We start from the raw sequence: 23,944 nt of genomic DNA on the forward strand, positions 1-23,944 counted from the left end.
GACAAGCTATTTCTTAAGATGGAAGGCTTAAAGGAAACAGTTGGGAACAACTTACCCCAAGCTTTTTCCAAAGAAAATCCTCTCTGCTAAGTTTCAGATAAAACAGCCCTGGGAACACAAAAATCAAGCACGTTGATGTGCTGGCACCTACAAGGTAGAGGAGAAAATAAAACATCACTGGATTCCGCTGTGAGAGCAACGAGTTCATTACCCCTTTTCTCTCCGCGGAGCTGGAAATCAAATCCAAGAGCTCGACCACTGCGGCGCCCTCCCCAGCTCCTTTTAGGGCATGATTTCTTTTTTAATGGAAACTTACCAACTACACCAAACACATTCCTAATGTCAGGAACATATATTGCAAGTAAAACAATGATGATGTTGAGCGCTAACGTGGTCAGAGAATGCCGGATCCATGAAAATGGAAAATTTGAGAAAAGTAGCATCATTAAAGCTTTTCTGGCCTGTAGAGCAGAGAAGAGAGAGTCAGGCAAGGGGAAGGATCAAAGGCATGGCGTCTGCTTAGAGAAACACATGTATAGTAACCAGAATATTTTTACCCCAAATCATTTCTATTCCCCAGACGCAGCATAAACTATCATTATGCAGTGTTTTTATACACATAAACCTTTCTGGGCGAGCTTCATAAAAATGATTTTGCTTAAATTCCACACAAAAGTTTCACAGGCCATTTTTTTAAGGTTCTGTAATTTAAAAAATTACAAGCAATAACACTGTGTTATGAAATCACAAAGAACAATTTTCATTAAATTCAACAGACAAACAAACTTTCAGGCGGAAAAAAATAAACCATGGTATGGAAAAGAAATGCCATTTTCTGTTTTATTTCTGTTATCTGTTCCATGGCATGTAAATACAAAAAAACAGTTCCCATATCTCCCATTGCTTGGGCAGGCCACTGGTGACCACAGCGCACAAGTTTATCTGGCCTTGGTTGGACCTCTGGTCCTGCAGTCTCACAGGGAGGGGCAAGCATTCTGGAAGGTCCTGGATTTTAGGAACTCACATGAGTTCAAGACATCCAGGCAGAAGCATTTCCACCCACTGCCCTTGTTTTCATTTTCACAGAAATTTTTAGGATTCTTATGTGTAGCGACTGGATACAGATGGCAATCTATCCGCCTCTTGAATCCTAGAGCAAGTTCAAAGCTTAAGCATGAACTCCCCAGGGGAAGCAACCTGTAACAGACCAGGAAGGGCTCCTTCCTGCTGACTCGACTGTCTCTTCTTTGTGCACATTCTTTTGAAAACAGAATACAGAATGACACCTCCCCCCTCAAAAAGAAAAAAAAAGCCCCTTAAAACCATAGTCTCTAAATTAGAAACAAAACCAAGGGAGAGGTAAAGCTAAACCAAATCTCAGAAAGCACAAATTAGTTTCGAGGTTCACTGTTATTTTTGTGCTTTCATGGGACCATATGCTAGTATGAGGTCTTGGATCAATTACTTGACAAATGAATAAGATACACAAGACTAGATGTGATTCAAAGGGTCTGGTCTGCAAAGCATTAGCGTTGCCATATTAGGGAGTCATGACACTGAGCAACAGAACCTTTAGGCATACTTACAGGGAAGTGGATTAGAGGAACTGTCAAAAGCACAGCGAACAGTATGCATAACTTCACAGCCATGACAACAACATCATGTGGCAAGTATTTACTATAACCTTGTAGCAATTCTGACTCCACTTTGTCTGTAAATAAATTAAAACAACAACAGCAGCAGCAGCAGCAATCAGGGTCGCATTAGAAACGATGTGCCACTATATCAATAATAGCAAAATATGTTCTGTTGGTTTATTGGATCATACTAGGCTTGGATCCCATTCTGAAATTCATTTCTGGCCCTTTTCTCTCTGCTCTGAAATACCAAGATATTTAATATTTTCTTGAGACGTACACTTCTTTCTAGAACATATTACACTTACTGACTTATTTGGACATGCCAATACCGTTGCACATATGTGGAGTTCAGAGGACAGCTTGCAGGGGTTGGCTCTCTCCTTTTACCATGTGAGTCCTGAGACTCACACTTAGGTCATTGGGCTTGGTGGCAGGTGCTTCTACCTGCTGGGACATCTTGTCAGTCCATGTCCACTCTTGTGTTCTTTAAGAAACTTTAAACCAGGACACACAGAATCTCCACAATTTAGACAAAAAAAATGTACTTAAAAGTATCTCCCTAACCATGTGTGGTGGCGCAAGGCTTTTATCAAAACAATGGGGAGGCAGAGGCAGATGGATCTCGGTGAGTCTGAGGCTAGCCTGGTCTACCTAGCAAGTTCCAAGCCAGTGAGGCCCAGTCATAAAAACAACAAAATAAAACAAAACACAAACGAAAGCAAAACTCCTTAGAAGTTTCCATAATTTTAAGGAAAGTGTTTGTAAAATGCTCGCATGTGTACTGCTGAATTTGGTCACCATGGCAATATGAGATAGGTAGGCTCACAAATACCAGTCAGTTTGCCTAAGAACACGTATCGGGGGGCAGAGCAGGGCACCCCACACTTTCGTGCTAGCTCTCCCGCTATACCAGCGTTTTCTCAAATTTCACAGCGCTCTGTGTAAGACTATACTTTCAGGGTCAATTCTATAGTCTGCATAGTGTGCATGTTATCAGCTTTGTCCATTTTCATCTTGCATAAAAGAAAATGAAGCGTTAAGAAAATGGCTTGTTTAGTCAGGACAGAGAGAGACGACTGAGAGATGCCGACCCTGCTTTCCGCCTGGTAGTTTCCCTCACCCAGGTCACCTGAGGAAGAACAAGGGTGTTCACACCACACCTCAGGAACCATGGACAAAGACCAGTTTGAACTTAAATATAAAAATCAAATTTTAGAAGTACAAAAATTAGAGGAAATACAAAAAGCAAATATGCCTGTTTTTCTGGGTCTCAAGAGATAAGAGGACCCCATAAAAATGCACCGGAAAGTTTATACAAGGTGAACAAATCTAAGTGGCAGAAGGAGGCTTAAACAAAGAGCTACAGTAATTCTAAACTGAGACGACAATGCGCATTCAAATCCCACTACCTACTGTAACTTCCTGTCTTCAGATGATAGTAATTTATGGACCTCAACAGTTACTGAATTCACGGAATAAGCCGCTATGTGTGCTGACATTCAAAGACGTGGAACAGACTTTCTAGAACGGAGAAGCAGAACCAGCAGAAGCCTGCGGTAGCAAAGGGCACTTGTGCTTGAGGAAGTGAATGCTCCAGTCAGCACCACAGTGGAGGCATCCTGAGCAAGAGGACAAGAGGACAGCGAGTGAGTGAGTGAGCTGGAGAGGACCCGAAGACTCAGCAAGACAGCCCTGCACCGGGTTTAGATGAAATCTGACAAGCCAAAAGTACAAACATCTAGGAATTGGCTAATTTCAATTGTCAATTTGATGAGATCTAGAATCGCCCAGGAGACAGACCTCTGGCGTGCCTCTGGTGTGTGTGTGTGTGTGTGTGTGTGTGTGTGTGTGTGTGTGTGTGTGTGTGTGTGTGTGGTTATCCTGATTAGGTTAGTTGAGGTGGGAAGACTCAGTAGTGGATGGCACCATCCCATGGGCCAGGATCCTGGACTATATAAAAGGAGAAAGTAAGCTGGACAAGACTTCACTACTCCTGATTCTTCCGCCACTGTGCCTTCCCGGCCATGATGACCTGGGAGCCACAACAGACCGTCCCTCCCTCAGGCTGCTTTGGACCTTAGGTGTTGGGTGCAGCAGTGAGGAATGACACGAAGACAGAAAGAGGAGTGTACTGTGACTCGAACTACACACAAGTGCAGAGCGGAAGGAAAATACCAGAAACAAAGAAACAGAAAGCCACTGTTATAATCACTAAAGTAATGAGGCTCCGAGCTAGGCTAGTCATGGGCACAGCAGAGAAATAAAATCGTCTATAGTGCTACAGATGAAAATTACAGAATGAAGAGATGGGACTAGGTATGAGGACTGGGAAGGGCCAAGAAATCTGGATTCTATTTCCAAATCTGTGAGATACTTGGGAGTCTTTGGAGAAATATGGCAAACTATTTTATTTCCATTTTCTGAATCATAAAATGAACTGTTAACACTCCTTGTTTAACGACCTCACAGACATTAAAATGGCTGGCTACCCAGTGTTTGGGCACTGGCCTGGCTCACCAGAGGGACACTTTTCCTCTGTAACATCTGTGATTAGAACCAATATTATTCATGTAGGTTGATACTTATAGACCCCTTTAATCTGATACAAGTTCGATATTGACTAAGCTTTGAGAGTCCTGGATAAAGATTCCAATCGGCTCCACAAGTATTAAGAACTAAATTTACTAGAAATCCTACTTTCCTAGGGGGAAAGCCTTCTGAGACAACACCCCCCCCACACACACACCCCTCATACTCTTAATTGAGCCTTAACATGTATAAGGAACAATTATAACACACTTATTTGGACTCAGAGGAAGCTTCACAAATTCCAGAAAGAACCTGATGGTCATTTTTTGTACCGCTGGCATCACATGGCTGCCTGCTTAAGACACCGAGGAAGATTTTCATTAGGTAGCACCAAGAATACTGACTTGCAGGCAGAAAGCTGCCTTAATTCCATGGCAGTCCACTTGACCTCTCTAGGATGAACTTCTAACCTGGAAAGATGAACTATAAGCTTGAACTTTGGGCTAGGCCTACCAAACTAACAATTTCTTGTTATTAGACAGCTCCGACTAGACCACTTGAAAGCCACAGCAGAAGGCATTTCTTGATTCTGATTAACAGTGAAAAAGAAGAACTACTGCAAGGAACAGACTATTCTGCCTGTCCTCTACCTTTGGGAGGGCGTTACCCCCCATCTGTGGACAGCCTACCACCGCGGGATCCTATCAGCTGTGCCTTCGAAGCTGCAGTACACAGCATCTGGGCTCCCAGGCAGAGGCACACCCACAGTTGGACTATGCAAATCCCTGTCTAGGACACACACTGGGAACACCGAGGCGAGGGAGCACCCACTGAAAAGCCGTCACACAGAAGAGGGGCTGGGGAGAGGGCTCGGCTGTAGAAATGGTTGCCCTGCTGCTACGAGGATCTGAGTTCAATCCTTAGAATCCATCTTTAAAAAAAAAATCATCTGGGTGTGGTGGCATGTGCTGCTGATCCCAGTGCTGGGGAGGCAGCGACAGGTGGAGTCCCTCCCTGCAGCTTGCTGACCAGCCAGCCCAAAAGCCTACTTGTAAATTCCCAGCCAAGTGTCAGACCCTGTCTCAAAATGACAAGGTGGAAGGCTCCTGATGAATGACACCTGAGGCTGTCCTCTAACGGCTGGCCGCTCTCACCTGTGCACACACAGGGACCTGTGCACACACACAACAGGTGCATAAGAGTAATTAGAAGCATAATGCTGAAAGAGGACCCCTAAAACGGAGACAATTACACCAGTCAGGATGACAGTATACACAGTGTACACAGCTATAAACAGCCCTCGGTTGAGAAGGACTACTATGTGCCAAACACTACAGCAGGGTTTTAGATAGAACTCACTTCTGCCTCACCATAGCCCTCTGCAGTTATACTCATACTATAGATTAGGAACTGAAGATGCTCCACAGTAGAGGCTCCCCTCAAGGTCACAGAGCTAGTTAGGGAATGACAGCTAGTTGGATTTCAAAACCAGTATTCTTCTCAAAGGGCCTAGGAAAGATAGTGGTATAAGAAAACGTTGTCTAAAGACTTGGTGCTTGGGGAAACGGGGAGATAAGTATAAATAAAGGTCCATAGCTGGTGACCGAAGAAGTCTCAACCTTGAAAAGGTGCACAAAGCCATCAAGCAGGTCACCAACCGCTAAGCACCCCCAAGTAGTAACAGCCATTCACTTGTAGTTACTATAAAAAACATTTCTAAGCTGAAGAATACATTCAAAATTGGGCTTGAGTGGCATGTGCTAGGATGTGATTGTTTGTGAATTTTGCTCATTCTTTCTTGCTCTAGACTTTGATTTTGTTCTTGACATGCTTGTTCAAAGAAGAAAAAGAACCCCAACAAACTATGCAGGAAACGTTTCCAAAATAAATAAAAGAGAATTTTGCTTACGCTTTATAATTTTACAAGTGTCTTTAAGAAACTTAAAGAGACAGGCCCTGGGGCAGCAGGGGCAGGAATGCACTTAAGCGCATGCTGTATAGGCGAAGTCGGAAGGCAGGGCCGCCCAACAGCTGAGTGCACTGTACTAGCTTTCGCTTTCTGGAGCTGCTTTGTGTAACTATTGAGATGGTTTACTTTCCTAACCTCTAAGTTTATCATCTGGAGCCTAACATACTGAATATGTAATTTCCCCTCGCTTTTTTCAAGACTATGTAGCTCTGGCTGTCCTCAAACTCACTATGTAGACCTGGCTGTCCTCGAACTCATAGAGATCCACCTGCTTCTGTCTCCTGAGTGCCGAGATTAAATGTGTGTATCACCATGCCTGGCTCTGAATACACAAATTTAAAAGACCCAAATCATTATTTTATAGAGACATCAATATACTTGAAAATTTACATAAAAATATAAGAAAAACTTTAAGGGCTAGAGAGATGGCTTAGCCGTTAAGAACACATAGTACTCTCACAGAGAACAGGAGTTTGACACTCAAGTTGGGTGGGTCACAGTCACTTGCTTCCGAGGTAATTCCACCTTCTGGGGACCTGATGCCCTCTTCTGGCCTCCACAGGTATTCCATTCACACGCACAAACTCACACTCGGACACACATACACACACACATCTAAAACGAGGGAAAACTTTTCCATGAGGTCATTACTCTCAAGCCTGACTCACCTCTGTCAGAGAAAGGAGCTCACAAAGCCACCACAGTGCTGACATGTGACCTACCAGATAAACTGACAAGGGAGAGGTAGGAAGAAAGACCACAGGCGGGTGTGAGGTCATCTGCGCTTCCCTCATTCCCGCTGGTTAAGAATATACTCACCATAAAAAGTGAGGTATCCAAAGAGTGCAGATACAAAGTAAACCAGGAAGCTTAGAGCGATGGCTGTATTGCTTACGTTCTGCATCCTTTCCTTTGAGGGGCTGAAACACAAACACGGTAGGAATTGATATCTGAAGAAACAAGCCTCTCGCAGGCCAATCAGGACTCTTCAGACAACCATGAGTTCATCAATGACTACACATTAGAATTCACAAGTGGACACTCACAGACAAAGATGGCGTCACTGGCAACATTACCAACGAGGACAGAATGAGCTGGTGACTGCCTTGTTTTTTAACTAACACTTAGAATTCAGGACAACAGAGAAGGATTCATAAATGAGAATGCTATTCAATGCGAAAGCCCCAGAGAGAAGTGCACATTCCCAGCGTTCTACAGTACCTTTGAAGCTCACAGTATATGGGCAATATTGAGGTATGGCAGAGAAATGAAAAAGCCATGGTTGGTATGGCATAAACACTCTGAAAAAAATTTTAGAGGAAAAAAATTATTAAATGCTACTCCATTTTTATTTGGTAACCCACTTGGTTCTTTTTTTTGTTTTAATTACACTTTAAAAAAAACCTTGTGCGTGTGTGTGCCCACACCCCCATTCCACTAAGCACGTGCTGAGGTCAGAGGACAACTTGTGGGAGTCAGTATCTTCCTTCCACCATGTGAGTTCTGGTGAGCAGGGTCAGGTCAACAAGCTTGGGGGCAGGCGCCCAACAAGACAACCGAGCCACCTTGCCAGGCGCCCAACAAGACAACCGAGCCACCTTGCCAGGCGCCCAACAAGACAACCGAGCCACCTTGCCAGCCCAACAATAAAGTTCTTTAAAAAAAAAAAAACTTGGTCAAATTTATTTCATCCTTTATGAATGATCTCTTTATAAGACTTTTGAGAGGTGTGTGTGGGGGGGTGTGGGGGGGGGGTCTACAGTCGCCAGCAAACACTGTCGCTTACGGTGGCTTAGGTGGCTTGCTTAGTCTGACCTGAACAGTTTCTGGCTGGCCTCTCGTATCATGTTGCTTTATTGCAATTACCACTTTCTATATTATTTGGGTAAGATAAAAACAATTTAGATAAGATATAAACAGCTACATTTAAAGATATTTTATTATAATTTCCAGTCATTCTTAAGGTATGCACAATTTAAAAACATCTCATTACCTCAAGCAGCAATAATGGCAATGCTTTTAAATCTGCTTTTACTTACTCAATCCCAGTAAGTACTAAAAATAGAAACCACATCTTTGTACTGCCAGAATCTTCAACCAAGATCTTTTTTAATGAACACAAAGATCATTAATTCTAGACCTGAAGAACTCCTTGGGATCCCATGTAATACCTATAGTCTCTTTAAAAATTATTACTAGAATACTTAACAAAAGCCAGAGAAAACTAGCAAGCCAGAAAGTTACCCTCTAAATTAACAAATGGATGGTAAGGACTTCTCTTTTCGGGTCTAAAAATATTTCTCCTCAGCTAGCATTAGGCTCTTCACCAAGAGAACTTCCAGATGAAGAACTACTGTGGGATATAGCACCTAGGAAGTTGTGTCCTCTGAAGCTGCATTAGGGGAACCAGAGCTTATGTCACAGATTCTCTGGTTTATATTGTTCAATTTCCTAGCGTCAATTACCCTACCTCGATCTTTCTGGCCCGTGGAGGTCTTTACCATGTGAAAAATGTCCCTTGTGAGGCTTGAGAGACATTTCTTAGTTAAAAACAAAGGAAGGTTCTGCACAGAGGACTAACCACGTTACCATTCTACACTAATAGAGTGCAGTGAGTGGAGGGACCTGGTGCCTGGGACCTATAAAACAACATTTCAGCAGAAATACAAAGAGGAGAAGGAAGAGACTCCCAGAAACAGGAAGACTTGGCTTTCCCACTCGAACAAAGCAGGGACCATGCAGATGGCAGTTCCTGTTTCTCTGCTCATGCTTAGGGACTCTTCCAAATTCTCAGGGATTCTCAGGACCCTACAGCTCTCTTAGAGCAGGCAAGGGACTTGGTCTTCAGGTCTCTGCTCTGAGCATCATAAATTTCCCCTTGGAATGCTGTTCACAAGGAGGATTGGCAGTACTCAACTGCTGGTCCAATGATGAGGCTGTTTAGCTAGAGACCAAAGTCCTACTCACAGGGGAGGAGTTTTTTGATGTAATTGGCGATTTAGCTTTACAAGTCCAGAGCTCAACAGGAAAACCGTATCCACAGAGGACCTGACTGGCCAGACCAGACATTTGGTAAATCTGTTCTTTTAGGCAAAGGCCCATTTAAAACAGGCTCCATTTAAAGGCATGCCAAAAGAAAGAAAAGAAAAAGGTGGCTGTTTCATAATGGGCCACCCTGTGTTAAATAATATTATTCTTCTGGTAGGCAATCCTATACTTAGCACTTTCATGAAAATTAATTAGTTACAGGTATAAAGACCTGAGAGACCCTGTTACACAAATCTCTTAAAACTTGAAATGTGAAAAATCAACCGAAAGTATCTGTTAATAAGTTACACACCTCTTTGGAGAAATGAAAGAGCTTTGGTTTACAGTCATCTGCAGCATTTGAAATCTGTTTAAGAGTATTGAGGGGAAAAAGAGAAACCAACAGCTATTAAAAGTCAGAATACATCAACAAATACGATGAATTTATTACTACTACACTTTCCCATCAAATCACTTCAAAGAAAAGTTCTAAAATGCAATGTAACCAATACTTTTTCATTAATTAGAATAATCATTTATCTTCCATTGTTTTTTTTAGTTGAAAAGTTAAAACAAAAGAACTTAAAAATTCTCACCTGGAACACTCCATCGATGTAATTTAAGGTCAGAGGACAAGGGACGGACCATTTTTTAATTACTATCTGTAAAAGTAAATACAACTGACACTCAGATGATCTGTAGTAAAATTCATCACAAGTTGATCTCAACCAGGACAACATTTTAAAAAATGCCAAACAGGAGGCTAACAGATGAATCCTTGCTGCTCCGATTTTCCCCAGCTAGAATGGGGTCACGCTTTAACATGGTCACTGGGTGGAGAGGGAGGCATAGGATGCCTTACATCTGATCAGCGGGGAATCTTGTTCATGAAAGACTCAGTGTGCTCTCTTGGGTCAATTTTCCAAAATCCAACAGTACCCTGGTTTTTGTTGTTTGTTTGTTTGTTTTAAAAGTGCAACTCAAAACGGAAGCATGTTTTCAATGACAGTGGCACAGACTATGACGATGTCTGTCAGCAGCAGTCAGGCCTAGACTAGCCAGCAGACATGACCTGATGCACACCTACCCTGGCCTCTTCACTTTTTCAGGTTTGTGGTATTTTAGTCAGTGTGGAGAGAGCTGGCTAGAATATGAACACGGAGCTAGAGAACTCCAGCTGGCAAAAATAAATTTAAAAAAAAAAAAAAAAAACCCTCAAAAGAAAGCCAGAGGGACGGTGTTTCCCAGAATGAACAGGTTTCAGGACTGACTCTTAATTGTGGCCATCCTGGTCCTAGAGCCACGGTTGCGGCCATGTCAACACTGCCCTTGTAGCCCTTGTTGCAGGCACATAATTACTCTGTAAATATTTGCTTCAGGCTAAATCCCAGCACACAAAGGGGCAGACAGAAGAAAGAAAGTATTTGTCTTTGCAGGAGACCAGTAAGTGAATACTATTCCTGTTTGGAACTTATCTAGTTTGGGGTTTTAACAAATTCAATCAAAATTTTATACAGTGATAAATCTAAAGAAAACACACACTTTTAGGATTAAGTTAATGAGTGAACCCAAGTCACTCTTAATTTAAAATCTCACCCAAAGGGGGGTGGGGTGGGGCGTCTAAGGACAAACTGGGCATTTCCAGGTTAAGTTTTCATATAAAACCAAGCTTAACCATCGACAGAAAAGAACAAAACCAGAACCAAGAATCTCACTATCTTTTTTTTTTAAGAGATAGTGTGTGGGTGAAGGGAAAGCAGCTGGTCTCTCTTGTGCCCTGCTGATGACACTCCAAACACAGTGTCCTCCTGGGGCCTTGGACAGCAACAGCACCTCCTGAGCACTGCTCAGCGCCAGGCCTTCAGCGTCACCGCCACATGAGCGCCACCGTCATGTGAGCGCTCCTCCCTCTCTTCCTTGCTTGGTCCCCTGTGACTTTAGAAGCCTTCAAGTCAAAATCCTTGCAAAAATTCTCCAAGATACAATAGAACCTATTTCACTTACTAGAAAGAATTATTAGCAACTGGCTTTGACGCTAACATAAATTCCCTTATTACAGGAAATTCCTGTGCAAACGGCCATCCCAGCCTCAGACCGGCATGGTGGGATGGGGTGGCTGGAGATGCAGAGAGGTGAGGAGGGGGCCGAGACCCATCAACAAGAGAGGAGAGAGTTACAGGTTAGAAGGCAATTCTGGGGGATGGACAGACAAGAAAAATGACCTGAAGCACTAAAACTACTTAATGCACAAAAGGCCCTTCCTCCTCCGTCCTTCTCAAGCCCTCCCATCTCCGCAGGTCAGCTCTCACTTTAAGTCTTTCAAATCCCTTTACAGAGCTTGCAGCAACCCCTCCCTCCCCTCAACTCCAGCGACTTGCTTCAAAGTGACCAAAAAGGTAAGTTAAAAAAAAAAAAAGGATAAAAACATCTGTTATGTCACTTTGAGCCATTGATAAAAATTGAAATTTATTTTTGAATTTAGATGCTCAAGGGAAAATTTATGCTAAATTTCTAAATGAAAATCAGGATCTGGGAGAGCAGCTAGTAGAGCTACTTTAGCTACAAGCTTGAAGAGTATAATTAAGAAAATGTTTTCTTTTTTTTTTTGGTTTTTCGAGACAGGGTTTCTCTGTGTAGCTTTGTGCCTGTCCTGGAACTCACTTGGTAGCCCAGGCTGGCCTCGAACTCACAGAGATCCGCCTGGCTCTGCCTCCCGAGTGCTGGGATTAAAGGCGTGCGCCACCACCGCCCGGCCAAGAAAATGTTTTCTAGATTGATTGCATAAAACAATATAAATGTAATAGACTTATACACACATGTTCTAAAAATAATCAGTGAACACACTGGCACACGTTTTTACAAAGTCAGTTAGTTGAGCATGGTGGAGCACACCTGAATTCTAGCCCTCAGGAGGCAGAGGCCTGGGCAGATGGATTTCTGTGAACGGTACGCCAGCCTGGTCTAGATAGTGAGTTCATGGCCAGCTAGAGTTATATAGCAAAACCCTGTCTCACCAAAACCAACCAACCAACCAACCAACCAACCAACCAACCCACCCACCCACCCCTCAACAAACAAAAATTAGAAACAGAATCTGTAATACATATGGCAACAAAAGACAGCATTAAAAAACAAAACAAAACAAAACATAATCTTCATAGTCTCATTGTAGGCCAAATTTCAATTTTTCTCACAGGTAGAAATCCAAGCAGATGATTTGTAGAACATCACGATAAATATAGGAGAATCATTTCCATATGACTACTGGAGCAGAAATCTGCATTGAATTAAAGAGTACCTACTATGACAGAAACCAAAACTATGATAGACATATTGTATCAATACATTTCACCTGTGCTAAGCTATTGACTGTGAAAACTGAATTACTTCTACCTATGAAATGCTTGCCTTGTTGATTAACTGTGAGGAGAAAATTCAGTGTGCTATCTACACTCATTTAAGAACCATACATTCCTATGTATATGTAGGCTACCTTCTAACCATGCAGATGCTTTCCAACAATTACCTTACAATGAAAATACTTACTGTTTCTCTCTAAAGTATGGAACCTAAAAAAATGCATGCTCAATTCATTATCTGAATGGCACTGGGGTGGGTGGAGGGACAATTTTAATGCAGGTAAATTCAACAAGTGATCAAGAACTGTTAAGTATGTTCAGCCTTACAAACATTCCTTATAACATAAATGATGATGAACAGTGAAATCAGAGTTACTTGCACGTATTTTAGTTGTTTTATCCTGTGTCTCAGATGATTTAGCCAAAGATAAATGTAATGCAAACAGGGCTGGTGTGTATATACACAGTGGGTATGTGGTTGCATGTTTGTGTGGCAGTGTGTGCATGCATATGTGGTGTGCATGTGGTTGTATTTGTATGTAGCTTTGTGTGCACATGTGTGTAGTGGTTGGTGGTTGCATATGGTGTGGCTGTGTGTGCACATGTGTGTGTGCACATGTGGAAGCCAGAAGTCAACGGTGGATGTCATTCTTCAGGAACCATTCATCTTGGTTTTTGAGACAATCTCTCATTGGCCTGGAGTGTGCTGAGTAGGAGAAGGTTGAGTTGGCTGGCCAATGAGGCCCAGAAGTCCACTCACCTCTGTCTCCCCCAGCACTGGGATTACAAGCATGTACCTACATGCCCGATTGTTCACATGGGCTCTGGGAACAACTGGAAGCCCGCCCTCAGACTTGCAGGGCAGACACGATCAGCTGAACTATCTCCCCAGTCTGAGGACTGTTTTGACAGCTCGGGAATTTGGCTCTATAACCTGCTTAGGGGTGACATTTCCCCTTGATTCATTATCAGTAATTAAGGGAAAGCTTAAACACTTAGAAAAAGGTTACTTGGAATATAAATATTCTTGGCAAATTAAAAATGTTTAATCCTATGTAAGGTTTGACATTTAGATCCTTACTATAGGATAAACTGAACTGCAAAGAAAATTTTTTTTTATGAAATTATATACAAGGACATATCTGTCTTAGAAGAATTAAAAGGTTGCCGGATGGTGGTGGTGCACGCCTTTAATCCCAGTACTTGGGAGGCAAAGGCAGGCGGATCTCTGTGAGTTCGAGCCTGGGCTACAAAGCGAGTTCTAGGAAAGGCACAAAGCGTCATAGAGAAACCCTGTCTTGGAAAACCAAAAAAAAAAAAAAAAGAAGAAGAATTAAAAGGCCATAAATTAAAATTCTCTTTTATCCTTATGTTAAATTATTTTATAAATATAAAACAAGTTAAACTGTCATCTGATATAATACATAATAAAAAAAGTTAATTAAAAATACATTTTCTGCATATGAAAAGAATATTTATTCCCAACACTATCTTTCTGAGAACATTTTATGCTGAGTAAGCAGACGGGATAGGATTACATTCACACCCCAGTTCTCCTGAGACCGTTTCAATCAAGTCTCAGAACCTGTAGTTTCAGTAATGGAATAAAGCTCCAGGAAGTTTTGTGTTGAACTGATTGTACAGAGCACAGCCCTACTGCTTCTCCAGAGTGCTATGCTGTCCAGGGGTCTATTCCACTTAGAGTCTTAACAGAAGAACTGTGTATACCTCTCTGCTAACCACAAGATACTAAATTTGAAATGCTGTTTTAAGCTTCTTTAAAATGGACAAAATGAATAATCCTGTGACTGAAATTAATTGTTTGCAAAACAACAACAACAAAAACAACAACAATATAATAATATAAAATGGGCTACTGTGCCCAGCACAAAACAGTTAAAAGATGTCATTAACACAGTTGCATTTTTGTGATGAAATAAGCCATGTATTATATTTTAAACTTACCACAAGGGCAAAGAACACCATAAAGAAAAATGATAAACTGCTTGTGTAGCCAAGAAAGCCTGTAAAATACCAATAAAATAAAAAGCAATTTATAAGGCAAGTGATCCTGACTCACAACCAGAGCCATGCATCTTGGGCATGTTTTCCATTGCAGCTTGGTATCTGGGCCGAGGGCCCGTCTGTCACAGGTCATTATGCAGCTCTGCACAGCAGAACGGGAACTGGCTTGCCACTAGCAGCCGACTGCAGGGCAGGCTGCTCCTTAATGTTCTGTTGTAACGACTTCATTTTAGTGGGGCAGCCAAAATGCCACCACAAGCCAAGTAATAAGTTAGCTAGGCAGGGTTGAGGGCTGAGCAGCTGAAAACAGGCCAAGCTTAAGCTTAAAAGCCTCTTACTCTCTGCTCACTCCTCCCTTGCCTCCCCCTCCCCAACACACCCCGTGTGTCTTCAGGGACTTACCTATTTTGGGAAGCAGTGAAAGAGGGAACACAATGCCAACACAGATGATGAGCAGGAGCGTCTGTCCATCGAGATACCAAGACCTATTAGGAAAAAACTTTCTGTGTCAGACACAGGACATGGGACCCATTCATGTCTATCCTAACATACATACAGAGAGAGAGAGAGAGAGAGAGAGAGAGAGAGAGAGAGAGAGCGCATCACAAGGGCATACAATCATCCATTAGGAAAAACCCACTTTTTTGTTAAATGTTCTTAGGAAAACCTTTCATTGTTTATTTATTTAAAATTTTATGTCCATTTGTGTTTTGCCTGTGTGAGCGTATCAGATCCCCGAGAGGTAAAGTTACCAGCAGTGGTGAGCTGCCATGTGGGTGCTGGGAATTGAACCTGGGTCCTCTGGAAGAGCAGTCAGTGCTTTAACTCCTGAGCCATCTCTCTACCCCCCACCCCCAGCCCCCGCCACAAGAAAACCTTTTATTGTTAATCATGAATATGCATGTAGGAAATATATTAAAATAATAATCTCGGGACTTGGGAGGCAAAGGCAAGATGAACAGTGTGAGGCTGGTCTGGACTATATAGTGAGAACTTGTCTCAAAATAACACCTGAACCAAGACAAATACAAAAATGTCCAATGAGATGCTATTTTTCAATTACCAAAATTAACAAGTACTTAAAAATGAGATAATAATCCATGTTGATGAGAAGTACTGAGGTATGCCAAACACTGCTAAAAGATAAACTGTATTAATTACCTCATGAAAAGCAATTTGGCAAAAGATGCTAAGAGTCTTCATGTAATTATGTCCTAGAACACTTACAAAATACTATTAAAAACAAAGAAACACCAGCAATAGTTACAAAGATTTTTATCAAATAATATTTATTGAGAACATTTAAAATAATGAAAACTAAAAAAATAGTGAAAACTTGAGGCAAACAAATATCTAATACTACAACTTTGAAAAAAATGAATATAATGAATATGTGTGTGTAGTCTGACATCATTTTGAGAAAAAATACAGATATTATTAAAAATGGACAGGAACTTCATTGTTTCTGGGTGATAGTCATTTTTCTTTCTCTTCATACTTTTCTACATTTCTCCAGAGTTTCAGAAGGAGTTATGAATTATCAGCTTAAAACACTAAACTTTTCTTTAAAAGATAGTAAAATACTGAATGAGAATGGTTAGTTAACAGAATGATCATGTGTTTGTTAATAAAAAAGAAACACGAGGCTGGAAGCCGGTCTGTAAAGTGTCTGCCTTGAAGGCACGAGGGCTTGCATTTGAATCATAGAACCAGCTTAAAAAAAAAAAAAAAAAAAAAAAAGCTGGGCACTTGGCACAACACCAGTGCATGCTGGGGTATGGAGGCAGGCTTGCTGGCCAGGCAGATCAGCCTTGTAAGCAAGTTTAAGGACAAGGAAAGACCATGTCTTACTTCAAAAGAAAAAGAAAAGAAGTGAACAGCACCTAAGAAACAACACTCAAGGTTGTTCTCTGACCTCCACACACGTGTGCATACACTTTCATACGTGTGCATACACATTCATACGTGTGCGCATACTCATTCATAGACAGATAGGAAGAATGAAAGACAAATTTCAGTACAGAGAGGGAAAAAAATAACACGCTGAAGATATAGATTTAAAAAGTCAGAAGGATATACCTAGAATACAAAAAATGGCTATTTCTATACGGTAGCAATACATGGGTACACATATATGATTTAATTTCTTAATACATCCATAGACAAATTTAAATATTAAAGTTAATTCTCCAAAACCTTAATACATGCACATGTGGAAGACAATTAATAAAAGAAATATAACTAGCAAAAATATAGAAAGAAAAAAATCTAATCACAGTTGCTAATTAAGTGTATGTATCCTGAGATTATTGAAATCAAATTAGTAAAACAGTCAAGGATGTGATGTAATTGGCCCATATGTATTACTATATTGTCCAATTAGAACTCTCTGGAAAAAGAATGGCAATATGTAACCACGCAATGAAAGTGCAGTGGCTATTAACTAAGAGAATCAGAAAAACATAGAAACACAGTTGTACCACATTAAGAAAATAAAATCCAGGATAGAACGGGATTGGGAAACCTCAAAGGTCAATAGGGATTCCTTTATTACGGGTTTGGTAGATGATTTCAAAATCTCCCTCTGTGATAATCCATCCTCTTTCGCTCTCGACAGTGGTCAGCGTCCCACTGCCCTGGCAAATTAAGAGAGTGTGTCTTTGCCTGGGTTTAAGAGCTGGCTTCTAGCATGCCTGGCCTTTACTGTTCAGCGCATATTACACCCTGGCTTGGGAGGACATCCTTTCTGACACACCTTCAATCATTCCTGCTGGGCAGTGACAACATCCTCCTTAGGAGGGCAAGATGAGCAGCAGCAGCAGAAACAGCACCCCATCACACTTTCCCTGGTCTTGCTCAAACTCCCGCCCTTTGTGCATGCGCTGTCAGAAGCTACAAGCAATGCACAAATATTTCTGCTCTGCAGGGTCTGATGCTGCTGTGCTCTCTATCCACACTTGCACGAGCCCCTCAGAGGCTGCTGTGCAGGAAGTGATACAAAAACAACCGTGTAACAAACACAAACTGATACTCAACATGCTCATCTTCTAGTCACTCTTGAATAACAAAACCAAATAGGCACTTCAAAATAGCCCTCGTAAGAAACACCTGGCAACTGAATTCTGAACCTGGCAGCCAGCCTGGGGCTCTGTCTGCAATGTTTTCTCTTCTGGGACCCGGTATCAGACCCAGACAGTTGCAGTGCCAGGAGAAAAAAGGCCCCGAGGGAAGAGCCCAGCAGATTTCATCTGTTAGCACTGCTGTTCCTGCTGGATAACAAGGCTGCATTGTATACTGAATATCTGTTAAGAGGGTACAGATCAGGATCAGTGTTCTAATCATGAAAACATAAAGTAAAAATGGTCACAAGCCAACCTGACTTTCCTTTTTTTCCTTTTTCTTTTTCTTTCTTTCTTTCTTTCTTTCTTTCTTTCTTTCTTTCTTTCTTTCTTTCTTTCTTTCTTTCTGTCTGTCTTTTTTTTTTTTTTTTTTTTTTTTGAGATGAGGTTTCTCTGTGTAGCCCTGGCTGTCCTGGAACTTGTTCTGTAGACCAGGCTGGCCTCTAACTTGGAGATCCACCTACATCTGCCTCCCAAGTGCTGGGAATAAAGGCGTGTGCCACCACCATCTGGCCCAAACTGACTTTTAAAGAGGAAAAACAAAACACTACGAGGGTGGAGTTGTATAAAAGGGTGTGTGTTAAGCCACAGCACCACAACTTGCCCCTTGTATAGGACTAAAGAAACACTAAAATCCTGAGGTAGGGCTGCTCCGTGTGACCTGAAGATGGAATTGGCGCCCATCTTAGAGTGGCGTGACCGACACAGCCCTGACTGTAGGGTGTGAGGCATCAGACTCGCAGAGCTAGGGAATGCTTGGGCTGGAGGGGGCTCAAAGATCAGCCTGTTCACCATCTTCATTTCATGTGTCTGCAGAAGCCGTAAAGGACCATGGGCTCATGACAGTAGCAATGCAAACACTCCGAGCCAGCTACTACTCAGAGCTTACAGCATTTTTCAGACGTCCTTCATCTATTTCAAGGTCACACTTCATTTTCTCCTTAGGACTGAACTTAAAATCTTAATATGTAAAGGACTGTGTTTGAAAACCGAGTTTCACTAGGTCTGGAGACTGGTTATGAATCGTTTCTATTTATTGACTGCTGTTAATAAAACCAATCGTTAAGACAGCGGTTTCTTTATCATTCATTATCAATAGCTACTCCCAGTGGAGTGAGTGAACTGCACATGCATGTCCCAGACAATTGCATCGGGTTTGGCAATGGAGATAGTCCAAAGAGCAGATGCGATGAAACCCAAGCCCAGAGACTACAAGCCAGCAATAAGCAGTCTGAAAGTATGCAGTAAATACAATCATTTTATAAACCAAGATTTTGGGAAAATTTACTGCACTTCAATTTTTTTCTAAGAGGGGAAAAAGAATTATCTAACCAAACTCCTGTTTTCCTACTGTGACCTAAATATACATTCTCTTTAAGCCAAAAGAATTAGAGTAAAAAGTTTTATACTTCCTAGAAAACTTGTTTGATCTGTGGATTTAATCCTATATGATAAAAATGCTCCAACTAAGAAACACAGAGTATAAATCCTTAGCTGTATTGCAAATGCTTGGCACGCAGATGTTTTTTCCATTTTTAAATGAAAACCAGATTTATTTATAAGTTGCTTTAATTTCATTCTCGAATAGAATGGAACAAGAGTATCGTATGTTCTCAATTAGGATCTTGCTCACATCCCATATCAATTATGTAACTCAAATGCAAGACAACTTAATTGTGTCAATCATAGTCCCCTGACAAGACCATTAAATGTTAACAGAGAGCTCCCAACTTTTAACAGCTATAGATTTAAAAAGTATGTAAGTTAGTCTAGGAAAAATATACATGTATCATAAGAGTTTGGTATAAGTATTACTGATCTACATTTTCTAATAGTAACTTTGGAAATTAGAATATAATGAACACAAAGTGATTTGACAGCATCTTCATAAAGGGTTATAGTTCATAAAGATATCTTATTCTAACAGATAACCCAGAAAACAAAGACACTTGAAAGATCTTAACTGAATGCTGGGCGGTGGTGGTGCATGCCTTTAATCCCAGCACTCGGGAGGCAGAGGCAGGCATGCATATCTCTGTGAGTTCGAGGCCAGCCTGGTCTACAGAGCGAGATCCAGGAAAGGCGCAAAACTACACAGAGGAAACCATGTCTCGAAAAACAAAACAAAACAAAACAAAACAAAATCTTAACTGAAACTTATGGCAAACTAAACCCTAAAAAAAACATCAACACCACGTGATCTCAGTAAAGAAATACTGCCACCCAACACCATTGAGAAATAAACTGTCCCAAAGCAACATTCATCACTATAACATTTGTTTCTGACTTTACAAAGTTAGACTTTAAAGACTAATGCTCTGTAGCCAATTAATATAGTCTCTTCAAAAATGAATATACTACATGTAAAACAATATGAGTTATCAAAAATGTGCGACTGTAGCACATTGTGGGTAAAAAATTGGTGAATGCATTAAAGCATGCATTTGTGATAGAAACAGAACATTATATACAAGGTTTACTAAGACAGTTGAAATAGGAGTTCATTTCAGTTGTTTAAAACAAGAGACGTGGCACTTGATTTAAGTGAGCAATGCTTTAGCAGACAAAACACCTCCGTTTTACTAGCGTTCTGCTACATGGTAACTATTTCTAAAGTGACTGAAAGCCTGTTACTAGAAGTCACCAAATTCGGGACCAAACAAAAGATAAACAGACAAAACAAAGACAAACTCAGGTGACATACGACAAGCATTAGGATTATCAGAGTCCATTTGTGTTTGACTCCGAGCTTCCTGGCAGTCTGCATAAAAAAGGAAAGTTTACCTTTAATAAAATCGTTGCTCTTGGAATTTCCTGTTCTCCACATTTACACTGTACTAGCTACTTATAAGCATATACATGTGTGCCATCTCATTTGGTCATCCTAACTCTGTTAAGGAAGCACCTAAACAGAGGGAAAGTCATTGGTGCCATCTGCTTTGTTTTGTTTTTTTGAGACAGGGTTTCTCTGTGTAACAGCTTTGTAGACCAGGCTGGCTTCCAGCCCACAGAGATCTGCCTGCCTCTTCCTCCTGAGTGATTAAAAGGGGCAAGCTACCTCCACCCGGAACCCTCCTTTCTTTTTTTAATGATTTATTAATTTATTATTTTATATGCATTGTTGCTTTGCCTTTGTCTGTCTATGGGAGGGTAGTATTTCCTCTGGAACTGGAGTTACAGACAGTTGTGAGCTGCCATGCAGGTGCTGGGAATTGGACCCGGGTCCTCTGGAAGAGCAGTCAGTGCTCTTAACCACTGAGCCATCTCTCCAGCCCTTTCAGAACGCTTGTCTGTTTTTGCTTTTTTCTGGTACTGAGAATTGAACCCAGGGCTTTGGGCATGCTAGGTGAGCACTGTGTCTGGGAGCCACATTCCCAGCCCTCATTGGTACCCTCACAGCACCAGGTAAAGAAACCTACAGCCCATGACAAGTTAGAAGGTCAAGAGTTCGATACTTGAGACTAACTAGCATGAAATGAATAGAACATGTTTTCTTTCTAGTCTCCATCAAACTGCCTTGAGTTCTTAGCTCCATGTGCGAATTCCTCACTTAGAATTCAAGTAGCAAAAGTGGTTCTTACTATTTTTACAGCAAAGACAAAAAAGTGTATTTTTAGTGTACACAGCTACTTCTTAGCGTAGTTTGCTCTCAGGCAGAACATAATCAAAATGCAACCAGGTAGAGCTGACAGGAGGTTGAGGCAGTGGTGAGCACGCTATGGGCCCCCAATGAGCTATGACGGGCCGTGAGAGGGCCGTCTTCTGGGGATGAAGATCGTGACGGACTTCACGACCCTTGCTTTAATCATTCCTTCACAGTTCCTATCGAGATGGAGAGTAACCGCGCGCTCCTTACACACATGCAGCTGCACCTGTCCACTGCTCTGAGAGAAGTCGACTTCTCTAAGCTAAGACTAAATTCTCAAGTTTTCTTCTGCATTCCAGGGAAGTCTGGTTACTGGGGAAAAGCAACCAAATACTCCAGTCCCAGACGGGGCAGTCCTGTGCTGTGGTTTGAAAGCTGGGTAGAGTAACTGGAATTAAGAAGCTTAACCCAAGTTTATTCTTATTTTCAAGTTTATTTTTCTGAGAAAAGAGAGAAAAAGGGAGTCTGGCTCCTTGCTCTACATATCAAAAAGAAAAGCATAATTAACTTGGGTCCCTTCTCCATAATAAGAGCTAAGTCAATATATTCTGTAGGAGCCTGTGTTTTTAAATGAGAGAGGAAGTATGCTGTGGTCTGGTATTATTCATAATATTAAAAAGGCGAAGGGAAACAGGTTCTCGTCCATAATTCTTCGAGCTGCCTAACACGAGTCTCACACAGCGGCTGCAACCAACATTTGTCACAACAACTTGCTGAGAAGTGACAGCAAAGATGACTCCCTGTCCCCTCAATTTAGATATCCAGAGGCTTCCTTCCCCACCATTCCCCACTTTCCTGTCCTTAGACGCTTCTTCACTTTTCTCTGAGAGCTAATCTGGACTTGCCTTGCCTTTACTTTCAGGAGCACAAGGGCCTGGAGCTCCGGTGGTTGGCAGCCCAGAGCTCTGGCCGAGCCGATTGCCAGTGGACGTGGGACGTGTACACAGTGTTTGATCCACTGCTGCTCCACCCACAAAACCTGTACGTGACTACATTTGTTTCCCTTGTCACTAAGGTTTAATAAAAACAATGAATACATGAATGACTGAATGGGTGGATGGATGAATGGATAGATTGGAACATTTCTTCTTACCCACTGTGGTCTCCAGGCAAAAATTCTGAAATAGCAGCAGGAAGCTCTGTTTTAATAATTAAAAGATAAGAAGACATAGCTGCAAAAGGAACAAAAAGAATTCCTGTTAGAGCTTTAACCATTCAAAGAGTCATCTGTTCAGAAACACAGACGTCCGCTGGATCGAGAGCACCATGTAGAAGATAACCCATAATGAATTAACTCCAACACGCACATGGCAGAAATGGAGGTAAGTGACTCTGCAGAGAACTGTAAGTTTATCACATAACCTTTGTTTATATTGCAAATCCAAGTATAAAAGAAAAAAGGGATTTTGTAATAGGCTATTTATAAAATTGGTTTCAAGTTTTGCAAAAACTCTTTCACATTGTCTCATCTGTTCAGTGCACAAAATGTTAATTTAGTAATAAACATAAAAACTTAAGGGCCAGGCAGTGTTGGCGCAATCCTTTAATCCCAGCACTCGGGAGGCAGAGGCAGGTGGATCTCTGTGAGTTCGAGGCCAGCCTGGTCTACAAAGTGAGTTCCAGGACAGAGAAACCATGTTTTGGAAAAAAACAAAAAAAACAAAACAAAACAAAAAACAACAATAAAAGAGAAACCAAAGCCAGCACTGCCGCCCAGATTTCACCTGCTGGCATATGAGAAATAGCCAGCTTTTGTACCACGTAATAACAATGACACCATTCTTCACGTGTTATTAAAGCACATTCTGGGGCTGGAGAGATGCTCAGTGCTTGGCTCCACTGCTGGGCAGCTCACAAGTGCCCCTAAATCCAGCTCTAGGGGATCTGATCCCCTCCCTGTCCTCCACAGGTACCTCCCTGTGCTCACACGAACACAAATAATCCACCAGCCTTCCATCGTAAATATGGTTGTGGAATATAGAACTCATTTAGGTAAATACAGAAGGGGAAGCTCAAATACTCAGCTCTACGGAAACCCAGCTGATTTGGAGTCAGATCTTCAGTGTAACAGTATTTTCCCCAGAGATGGACAGAACACACATTCTCTCTCTCTCTCTCTCTCTTTCTCTCTCTCTCTCTCTCTCTCTCTGAGAGCCAATGGGGGGGAACCTTGAAGAATGAAGTGTGTATTCTATGTGCACACTGCTTTTATTACTTATTTATCTTTCAGGAAACATTCCACTTTCTCCTTGGACTTATAAAAACTAAGAACACCACTGAATGCCAGGTCTGAACAATGAGAATCTGGAGGAAGTTGGATGAAAAGGCGCACAGTTTAAGAACAGTGTGCATTTCTCAGTCAAGCTGTTGGAAAGCCGCTGAACTCTGCAGTTAAAACACTGTGATGATTTAACTTTGGAGAAGAATGAGACATGTTAGTTTGCAGAAGGAGCGATTACCACATGCACAAACACAGTCAATTTTTTTTTTTTTTGGTAAAATAACATGTACCCATGGTAAAGTTAAATTTAGAACAGGTAAGTAACAATCACTTTTCTGCAATGAAAACATGTACCCATATTTTGTAATTTCAGACTATTTCTTTTTCTCCAGAAGAAACATGGCTGCTC

General features: G+C 41.5%; 1 protein-coding gene across 2 annotated transcripts in view; it reads right to left on the reverse strand.

The window, feature by feature from the left end:
- Positions 1–23,944, reverse strand: part of Slc38a6 (solute carrier family 38 member 6) — an 84,334-nt gene that overhangs the window by 18,629 nt on the left and 41,761 nt on the right. For both annotated transcript variants that reach the window (XM_052739598.1, XM_052739599.1), the window contains exons 6-15: positions 22,408–22,486; positions 14,952–15,034; positions 14,490–14,548; positions 9,762–9,827; positions 9,479–9,532; positions 7,360–7,439; positions 6,958–7,058; positions 1,587–1,711; positions 317–461; positions 56–147 (exon numbers count right to left, since the gene is read on the reverse strand). In XM_052739598.1, the coding sequence (XP_052595558.1) occupies positions 56–147; positions 317–461; positions 1,587–1,711; positions 6,958–7,058; positions 7,360–7,439; positions 9,479–9,532; positions 9,762–9,827; positions 14,490–14,548; positions 14,952–15,034; positions 22,408–22,486 (884 nt within the window). The remainder of the gene's footprint in view (positions 1–55; positions 148–316; positions 462–1,586; positions 1,712–6,957; positions 7,059–7,359; positions 7,440–9,478; positions 9,533–9,761; positions 9,828–14,489; positions 14,549–14,951; positions 15,035–22,407; positions 22,487–23,944) is intronic.

The sequence above is a fragment of the Peromyscus californicus genome, unplaced genomic scaffold, assembly GCF_007827085.1.
Source record: "Peromyscus californicus insignis strain IS unplaced genomic scaffold, ASM782708v3 Scaffold_15__1_contigs__length_86483966, whole genome shotgun sequence".
Lineage (NCBI taxonomy): Eukaryota > Metazoa > Chordata > Mammalia > Rodentia > Cricetidae > Peromyscus > Peromyscus californicus.